Source organism: Octopus sinensis, linkage group LG2 (assembly GCF_006345805.1).
Source record: "Octopus sinensis linkage group LG2, ASM634580v1, whole genome shotgun sequence".
NCBI lineage: Eukaryota > Metazoa > Mollusca > Cephalopoda > Octopoda > Octopodidae > Octopus > Octopus sinensis.
In genome coordinates, this window is record NC_042998.1 from 182,600,111 (window position 1) to 182,611,336 (window position 11,226).

The 11,226-nt window shown below is 35.2% G+C and overlaps 1 protein-coding gene across 1 annotated transcript in view; it reads right to left on the minus strand.

The window, feature by feature from the left end:
• Positions 1–11,226, minus strand: part of LOC118762221 — a 162,601-nt gene that overhangs the window by 120,174 nt on the left and 31,201 nt on the right. The window contains exons 8-13 of the mRNA XM_036500766.1: positions 8,433–8,503; positions 5,230–5,283; positions 4,906–4,980; positions 3,133–3,222; positions 1,506–1,553; positions 762–809 (exon numbers count right to left, since the gene is read on the minus strand). Coding sequence (XP_036356659.1) covers positions 762–809; positions 1,506–1,553; positions 3,133–3,222; positions 4,906–4,980; positions 5,230–5,283; positions 8,433–8,503 — 386 coding nt within the window. The remainder of the gene's footprint in view (positions 1–761; positions 810–1,505; positions 1,554–3,132; positions 3,223–4,905; positions 4,981–5,229; positions 5,284–8,432; positions 8,504–11,226) is intronic.

Here is an 11,226-nt window from a genome sequence, read left to right on the forward strand (position 1 = left end):
ACAGACAATGGCATAGATGGTTGAATAGTTGCTTTTCAATCTAGGACAAGCAATTTAATATATCTGTAATAATTACCCTTTCAGATTCAAGAAATTCATCTCTGGATTCTAAGGTAGATCTTCTCTGTAAAACAAAAGGAAAACATATATTCATAATTCTATTAACATAGTAAACAAATTTCTTGATTATAATAGTACAACATTTAAACTGGTCAGTGAAGAGACCACACAGAGTCAGAGTGTTGATTACTGGTTTTAAGTATCTTGTATATATCAATGGCATAACTGGTACATATTGCATGATTTTGTGTAGAAAAAGAGAATGGAAAGCTCAACATATCACCACATGCATTTCAATAGCATGATTATGAATGCAAAGAACATTATATAACATTATATAAATCTGCATTGTTACATAACCATACCATTTCATCAGGTGATACTCAGCAATCACGCATTGAAATACAATCAATCTTTGGGGATAAAGACCTTTATCTGCATAGAAATGTCGTGATTATGCCAGAATGGGAATTTACATAATGTTACATAATGTACTTTACATTGATAGGAAATAATCATACTGTTGAGATGTGTATAATGATGTTTTGACCTATACATTCAGGTACCTCTCTCTCTTTCTCTCTCTCTCTCACATACACACACATACATACACATTCACACACACACAGACAATGGCATAGATGGTTGAATAGTTGCTTTTCAATCTAGGACAAGCAATTTAATATATCTGTAATAATTACCCTTTCAGATTCAAGAAATTCATCTCTGGATTCTAAGGTAGATCTTCTCTGTAAAACAAAAGGTAAACTTATATTCAGGATTCCATTAATGTATATTCATTGATTTTAAATAGAACAACATTTAAACTGGTGAGTCTAGTGGTCCACAACACACATTCAGACAGTCATCTACCAGTCATTCATACTCAGTAAATCTATGTATGTACCAATAATATAAGTGGTACATATTGTAAAACGAATCACTTTGTGTAAAAAAGTGAATGGAAAGCTCAACATATCATGACATGCACTTCAATAGCATGGTTATTTATTATGAATGAAAAGTATGTTCTATAACATTACATAATTCTGCATTGTCACATAACAATCCCATTTCATCAGGTGATATTCTGTAGCCATTCAGTGAAATGCAATCAGTCTTTGGGGATAAAGATGTTTATCCTCACAAATTTTCCAGCATTTTACCCAGTATTACTGGCTGAAATTCGTTGATTATATCAAAATATGAAATTACGGAATGTTATGTACTTTACATTGGTAATAAATAATCACATGGTTGAAATGCATATAATGATGTTTTGAGCTAACCATTTTATTTTGTTTACTACATACATATATACATACATATGTATGTACATACATACGTACATACATGCATGCATATATATATATAATATGTTATAGATATTTGAATAGTTACTTCTCAATCAAGGACAGGCAAATTGATATATCTTTAATTATTACCCTGATAGAAGTTCTACTGGAATCTCTAGTAAGCATGGCAGCTTTTTTCTGCAAAAGAAAAGGAAGGCATACATATTTATGATTATATTTACATCGTAAATATATTTCTTGATTTTAAATAGTTCCATATAAATTTCTTCAAAATATGAGTGAAGTTAAAATTTATCCACACTTTTGCCATTACATATCGTTATTATTGTTACACTACCTTCTTCACATGCATACTTATAGATGGTATTATTGTGGTCACCTGATCGATGTTTGAGCCTGAACACATCATTTATTGTTCTGGCTTTACAGTGTAAGTATGGCTGCTCCTCTAGCAATGTGCACCAAAGAAGAACAAAGAGCAGTGGTTGGAAGGCATGTCAGGTGCTAAAATTCATCAGAAGATTTTAAACACAATTGGTTAATGGTTTCAACAGTCTGGGTGGCCATGTGTGGAAGTGCATTGTCATGCAGCAACAAAACTTTCTTCAACAATAGGTTTCAGTGTTTGGTGTGAATTGCTGGCTTCATTTTGTTTGCCAGCAAAGTAATGTATCTTGCACTATTGATCGTACACCCCTTTTCCAGATAGGTATCCAGTATTGGCCCTTTTGAGTTAGAATCACATTTCCTAACCACCATTGTATTTTACCAAAGGTTCCGTCCGCTCCATCGAAATTCAGGACCAGGCACTGCAATAGTCTAGGGTTATGACCTGCCACAAAAATAAGAAATCTGCATAAGGTGGAAGTAGGTGTCTTCAGAAAGAAACTAGACATTCTCCAGTCCACAATACCAGATGAACCAACAGCTTGACATGAGATGCGGACGAGGGTAGCAGAATCAAACTTCCTTATACATCAAATTGGCCAACAGTTGGGACAAAGGCACATACAGGAGTGGTGATGTGAAACACTCCACACTGAGAAAATCAGCATGACAATAGCTGCATGGCTGAAACAAGTAAAAGAGTAAAAGATATATATTTCATCTAAAGGAGATCCCTTTAAAGATGCATAATGTTATAAAACACAGCATACTTCAAAGCTAGGTGAAACAAATCACCCTCAAAGTGAATGAGAACACCAAATACTGATATTTTACAGTTATTTCCACTCATCAATGTTACATATATTTCTTTACTACCCACAAGGGGCTAGACATAGAGGGGACAAACAAGGACAGACAAATGGATTAAGTAGATTACATCGACCCCAGTGCGTAACTGGTACTTAATTTATCGACCCCGAAAGGATGAAAGGCAAAGTCAACCTCGGCGGAATTTGAACTCAGAACGTAGCGGCAGACGAAATATGGCTACGCATTTCGCCCGGCATGCTAACGTTTCTGCCAGCTCGCCGCCTTCCACTCATCAATGTTACATACTCTTCCACTTCTGAAAGCAATCACAACAGCCAACCAAAAGTTTGTACACAAATTGCATAAAAAGTGTGGCACAAGGTAAACAAAATTCAAATATTATGTTTGGAGCAAACATTGTCACAATCACACTCTTTGTATACATATTTCTGTTTCAACCCAGAAATGTTTTTACTTTAACTGCTGCACCTCAGTAACATATTAAATCCAAATATTTGAAAACATTTTGGTTTCTTTATATAAAATGAATGGAACCAACCTCATAAGCTTGTGCAAGCAAGCGCTGTTCATTTAAAGATTGTTTCAACTCAGAAATTCTTGTCTTTAACCGGTCCAACTCAGCAAGATACTAAATCAAAGTAGTTGAAAACATGTTGGTTTCTTCAGGTAAAACAAAATTTAATTAATTGCAACAAACAACTGAAAAAACACAAGAGAAAATATGCAAACTAATGCAAAGCATATTACATACTCACACACATATAAGCATGTATGTATGTTGATATAGAGTAAAAGCCAAGATCTCTTGATTCTGAACTAGAATTTAGCTATTAATACCACTGGAATAAGGACAAATAAGACTTAGATCAATCTGAATAACTAAAGATGTACAATTTATGAGTGGAATACTGCATTCATAGTTTTAATTCCAGTTCTTCTCAGAACTGTTTCAAAAGAGGTTAGACATTCAAAGTGGTAACTATTGTTTTATATTAGCCAAGAGATTCATTATTTGAAAGTTTCTTGTTCCTTGAGAAATATCAGTTAGTCAGAAAGCTGACTAAGAATGAAAGGAGAATGAAAGGATTTAGCTTAAAAAATTAAATTGCAAGTAGTCACAAAGAATGTGATGAAATAGTTAGAACTGTAGCATCAAGGCAAATTTATTATATGAATATGTAGCACAAATCAGAGACCTTGATTTTTTTATGGCAAACAGAGCCAATAACTATAGCATATACAGCAAAAATCTACTGAACCCAACATACACATGAATTTGTGAAGAAATATCAAAATGTCTTTTCATGATAGCCATCTATTCAGGCTCTGCTAAGTGAGACTGGAAAACAATAGCAACATCAACAATAACAATAGCTATCCTGTAAATATGCCTATAAGTACAAACATGGAAAGGCACAGGATTGCGTAGTTTAGAAGACTGCTTCACAATCATGTAATTTGGGGCTCGGTCCCATTGTGTAACACTTTGGGCAAGTGTCTTCTATTGTAGCATCAGGACAACCAATGCTTTGTGAGTGAATTTGGTAGACAGAAAATATAGGAAGTCGTGCCTGCATGTGTGTCTGTGTGAGTGTTAAATTCTCTGATGAGCTGAGCTATAGATAGTGTAATTTATTGACAAACAATACCATCTATAAATTATCCAGTAGCCCACCATTTTTGAAGAGAAATGGAATGAAGATTTACTTTGAAAACAAACAAAGGTTAGCAATGGGAAAGGCATTTGGTTGTAAAACAATGCCTTAATAATATGCATTCATGTAATAATACTAGCATGAAAAGATAGACGTAAAACAAATAAGCGAATATTATCATAAAAAGGAAGGGATAACTATTATCAGTTGAGTTGGATGAGGTAAATAAATAATGCACTTTGCTTGTATGTATAAAGCAATGCCACAAGTTGGTTTGAATTACTAACATTTTAGAGTTACAGCTCCTGTTAGACATCTTATGAAATTCTAGAATGGAACAAACTTACATGCATGATGTGTTCCATATGTCAGTTATGGATACTGAAATAAGATAAGATAAATGTTATACTGAGATAATGGTGAACATCCCGCTATTAATGTCATATGGTTAAGTGATCTCATATTTAATGTAGAAAATACCAAATAAAGAGAAATATCATACATGAGTACTAATAACAAACTTCAAATATATGACTTATGGGTTAGTAGGAATATTTATTTATTTTGATTATGGTTACCATAATCAAAATGAATAAATAAATAAATAAATAAATAAATAAGAGAAACTGAAAATAAAAAAGAAAATGGTTATTTACCTCTTCCTTCATAGTTTTAATTTTTAATGCAGCCACCCTGCTATGATCTACACTTGACCCCATTTTTTCAGATTTCTAAAACAAAAATTATTATTTTCAGAAGTGAAAAGCTAATTACTTTTCTGTAAATGGCATTGACAACCAATAAAATATATGCAAAAACTTACAGTCATCATATCAAATCTAATGTATGAATACCAAGGAAGATTTAATCCATCACATATTACCAAATGTGATTTATAAACTGGGGTATTTTATGTGGATTATATATTTTTGTATTATCTGGAGTATTTTATATAGATTAACCAATTATCACCTACTTACCAACTTTTCATTTTCTTTGATGTAATTGTTCAACATTTTATTTCTAATTAACATCTGTAAGATAACCAAAGAAATAAAATTGACAGAATGACTTAATAAGACATGAAACCTTTAAAGGAACAATATAAAATTGTGATGTTCTTGACTTTGATGCACATAAATGAGGTGAAGGGATAATAATTTGAGTTAGAAACTGAAACCCAGACATAATTTGGTTTACTAAGATGTTAACACTTCATGCAACTTCATTTCCTTTCCCTATAAATTTACAGATTTCTGTTAAGGTAACAAATATGACATTTGTTTGTATGTGATGGAATTTAAAGTTGTGGTACATTACTTTTCTTATAATAGCAATATTGGTTAAGAGTTTTTAATTGATCATTATCATCATCATCGTTTAACGTCCACTTTCCATGCTAGCATGGGTTGGATGATTTAACTGAGGACTGGCGAACCAGATGGCTGTGCCAGGCTCCAATCTAATCTGGCAGAGTTTCTACAGCTGGATGCCCTTCCCAACGCCAAACACTCCAAGAGAGTAGTGGGTGCTTTTAAAGTGCCACCGGCACGAGGGCCAGTCTGGTGGTACTGGCAACGACCACGCTCTAAAATGGTGTTTTTTACATGCCACCTGCACAGGAGTAACTCTAGCAGCACTGGCAACGACCTCGCTTGAATGTTTTGTTCACGTGCCACCAGCACAAGTGCCAGTGAGAGGACGCTGACAACGGTCATGCTCAAATGGTACTCTTTACGTGCCAGACAGCTGTTCTGGCAGTGATCCTGCTTGGATGGAGCTGTTAGCGCTCCACTGGGATGGGAACCAGTCATCGAATTTGGTTCAGTTTCGATTTCATTTGACCCAACAGGTCTTCGCAAGCAGAGTTTAGTGTCCAGGGAAGGAAAGTTGGCATGGGTGCCAGTCGATGAATTTGGTTCGATTTCGAATTCAATTTTGATTTCGATTTTGATTTCACTTGCCTCAGCAGGTCCTCACAACATAAATGAATTGACAAACTCTCTTCTCTGATGAAATTCAGAGTTGTGGTATCCATTACTTTTCCTGTAATATTGATTTAAATACATCAACCCAGTGCTCAACTGATACTTATTTTATTGACTCTGCAAGGATGAAAAGTTGACTTTGGTGAAAATTGAACTCAGAGTGTAAAGATGGACGAAATGCTGCTAAGCATTCTGCCAGTTCACTGCCTGTACTTTTCCAGTAATATTAGCAATATTAAATGTTTTTATTGATGTGTGAATAAATTAATGAATTCTTTTCTTTGCTAAATAGATGAATACAATATTTTCCCATCACAACAAATCAACATCCTAACAGATCACTTAAATCTATTAACTACAGTGTTTTAATAATGCGCACACATGCACACACACATATACACACACACACACACACACACACACATGCACAAAGTCTCTGATGAAATTTCTTAGTTCATTATATAACTAAAAATACATGACAAATACTCAAGAGTGATATAATATTCCAACTTTCAACAGTCATTGACTTTCAACAAAGCTCAAACATAACCCATAGTATCATTGTGTTCTCACATTTGGAACAGTACTGTTACTAAAGATACAAGCATTTTGGACCACAACAGTAGAAGGATATTTGACTAACTAGAAAATACTCGCCTATACACTGCAGCTTCTAGCCCACAAATATTTTGTTCCTTCATTCTGTTTACAACAACTCACCTGGCCTTCGTGCTGGTTGCACGTAAAAAGCACCATCCGATCATGGCCATTGCCAGCCTCGCCTGGCCTCCGTGCCGGTGGCACATAAAAAGCACCATCCGATCATGGCCGTTGCCAGCCTCGCCTAGCCTCTGTGCCGGTGGCACATAAAATGCACTATCCGATCATGGCCGTTGCCAGCCTCGCCTGGCCTCCGTGCCGGTGGCACATAAAAAGCACCATCTGATCGTGGTCGTTTGCCAGCCTCGTCTGGCACCTGTGCCAGTGGAACGTAAAAAGCACCCACTACACTCATGGAGTGGTTGGCGTTAGGAAGGGCATCCAGCCATAGAAACATTGCCAGATCTAACTGGGCCTGGTGCAGCCTTCTGGCTTCCCAGACCCCTGTTGAACCGTCCAACCCATGCCAGCATGGAAAGCGGATGATGATGATGATGATGTTGATGATGATGATTACAACAGCTTTTGTTCCTATAAATTAGTTAGTCACATATCAACACCATCTAACCCACCTGGTACATCCTCTCATCTTCCCCTCTTGTCACCTATCATTTAATTCTACCCATGTCATCCTCAGACTCCACAGGAACTACTTTGCCCATCATTACTTATGAGAACATCGACATAAACCAATCAAAGATAATGATCCAAACAGTCTTAGAGGGTTTGTGAAGGTCATAATCACTGCACCTTTCTGCCTTGCTGAACCATTAAAAAATAACACATGCTTACATGCACACAGACATATGCACATATGCAGACAAGGGTGCACTTACAAACACTTGCTTGAAGACACACATACAGTTGCTTGTACACACACATACACTCACATGTGCATGCAAATACATTCACATTCATGTATACATAGATATTCACACAAAAAGTATATTTATATAAGTATATAGGCACAGGAGTGGCTGTTTGGTAAGTAGCTTGTTTACCAACCACATGGTTCCGGGTTCAGTCCCACTGCGTGGCACTTTGGGCAAGTGTCTTCTACTATAGCGTCGGGCCGACCAAAGCCTTGTGAGTGGATTTGGTAGATGGAAACTGAAAGAAGCCCGTTGTATATATGTATGTATATATATATATATATATATATATATATAATATATATATATATATATATATATATTTATATATATGCGTGTGTGTGTTTGTGTGTCTGTGTTTGTCCCCCTAGTATTGCTTGACAACCGATGCTGGTGTGTTTATGTCCCCGTTACTTAATGGTTTGGCAAAAGAGACCGATAGAATAAGTACTGGGCTTACAAAAAGAATAAGTCCCGGGGTCGAGTTGCTCAACTAAAGGCGGTGCTCCAGCATGGCCGCAGTCAAATGACTGAAACAAGTAAAAGAGTAAAGAGTAAAGAGTATATGATTATACTATAATCTGTTTATATACTGAAATGGTTTGCTTAATATTAAGAAAAATTATATGATTTTATGATATTGAAAAAGATACAGATACTAACTTCTTGAGACATTTGTTTTGACTTCATTTTTTCTCTTACTAAATCTTGCTGAACTTTGTTCACTTTGATTCCTTAAGAAAGAGAAGAAAAAATTTTAAACATTAAATTTTTTGCACAATACTTCAAAATGGAATCTTTATTATGATCAGGACAATCTTAAACAGAATGGGACAACACAGGACAAACAAAAAACAAAAATGTTATATGAGTTCATATGATATCATTTAAAAATTTACTAAAATATATTTTAAACACGAATAATTTAACCTTAGGCTAGAACTTTCTTTTTTAAATGCATAAGAAAACAAAGCACAAAGTGTCCAAATATTTGAAGTTGTTGTTGCTACATATTTTACATCTATTGTCTCCCCGGTCCTTCAGGGAAAATTCTGAATTATCCTCTGCTGTGAATTTTGGCCTCGTGAGATGGTCTTAACCCTTTTGTTACCAACCCAGCTGAAACCGGCTCTGGCTCTGAGTACAAAAGTTTTGTTTTCATAAATTTTGAATTAAAACTTTCACCAAACCTTAGTCACAAATTATGTTCCTAACACTAACTAAATGATGACTATGTTATTTTACTAAATTCTTTGTTATATTTAAAGTAATTGAAAGAAACACAGAGCATCTCAAAAGAAATACAGTAACGAAAGGGTTAAAGATTTTTTGGTCAATGTTTACTTTTTTTTTTATGAGATATTCACCAACCAGATTTATCATTTTGGGGCTTTGTGAAAATATTGGTAGCTTTGTTTTTATAGTGTGGAATATGTCAATCACTCCTGAAATATGTGTATTGATAAATGAAATGAATTGTTGATCTTGGGTTTATATGCAAATTAGAGTTATGTGTTGCAGCATAGCACCTGTGAAAGAAAACTGAATCATAAATTAAAATCAGATCTAGTAATATAAACATTATCAGTCATGCATACATAGAGTATGTGTTTTTTTTTTATACACACATTTGCTGTAGGATAGCATTCCGGGAAAAGCTTCTTACCTGATGCCAAGTGTTAAAAAACACTGAATGTTCCAGACCAGGTGAGACAACTCTTCAATTTATTTTTCCCCACTGTAACACTGCAACACATCACTCTATCTCTCTATATATAAACGGCAGTTTGTCTGTATGTGTGTCTGTGTGTCTGTCAGGTTGTACCCTCACCCTGACCACGGCTTTCAACCGATTCTGATGAAACTTGACACACACATAGCCCAATGTCATAATTCCAAACTAACGCAGCGAAAATTTTGAAAATTCCCCCAGTTCTGAAAAAAAATCGATAAATTCGACATGGGTCGAGAATCTAAGCTTCTTATATGCAACACATTTTCTACAGACTGTCTAGGGGACGCAACTCGACCTTTTTAACTCTCGGAACATGTGGGGTAAGTATCCCAAAATGTATAAAAATGTACAAAAATGGCAAAAAAGCGGGCAGCAATGTGAGTGACAACAATGAAAAAGTCAAAAGTGACCAAACTGAACAAACGAATGGAAAAGGTTTTTTTGGTGCAGATGACAAAAGCACTTTATAATAAACCAAGAGTTTGCAAGTAGCGTCCGAAGACCCTTAGGGTACGTCAAAAATTTAAGGTAAAACGTTTGGGGTGGTAGTTATAAAGAAAGTGTAAACAAAAAAAGTATTCAAATAACTTGCGGCTGCAGCAGCTATTAGCAGAAGTGGCAGTGTTGGGAGTAAAGTCTCGAATGTAATTTCTTCCTGGTAGGAATTGGTTGGGTTGAATTATCGATAGCTGTTTGATAGTTATTTGGGAGTGAAGAGAAGACATTGCAACCTACACATGCACCTTCGTTCCCTAGGGGGAAAGGACTAGATTGGGATTAGTCGTTGCCTACTAGGGGCTCTTACATACCCGGGCAACGCTAGGCTATGCTGCTAGTTTGTATATAAGTCCCAGACCAGCAATTCACTTTGTTTCAAGGTAAATGATATTGATAAACTATAATAATGGTAAAATATCAATATCTACCATTCTTGCTCTGGGACATTCGGTATTTGTTTGTTTTTTTGTGTAGTGAGCTTTCCCTAGATACTATTCCACAACAAATGGGTATAAGTAAAATGCAAACACCATGTATGTGCAACCAATAAAGTTTATTTATTTATAAATTTATTTTTTAACTTGTTTCAGTCATTTGACTGTGGTCATGCTGGAGCACCACTTTGAAGTGTTTTTGTAGAACAATTCAACCCCAAGACTTTATTTTAAAGCCTATTACTTATTTTATCAGTCTCCTTTTTCCAAACCACTAGGTATATAAACACACCAACACCAGTTGTCAAGTGATGATGGGTGGGTAGGACAAACACAGACACAAAGACACACACATAGATATACATACATACATATATACATACAAACATATATATATATATACATACATACATATATATATACTTAATAATTAAGGTTCAGCAAAGATTTGCTTTACCACATACCGAAGTTTAGAAATAGCAGCCAAAAACCTTAGCTATTTCTTCTACTTTAAAAAGGGACTCCTTTCTGGGAGTCCAAGAAATAGCTAAGGCTTTTGGCTGCTATTTCTAAACTTTGGTATGTGGTAAAGCAAATCTTTGCTGAACCCTAATTATTAAGTATACTTAAGTTTACCATGAAATGGTCCTTTTTTCATGCCGAATTCTACTTGGTGAAATTATGGATTACTTCTTAATTAATAATATTTCCTTTTTTGTCTTTGGCATCCTCAATTATATGATGTCCCATTTCATTGCCTTTTTAACTCCATTATTTATTAATTTTAAGG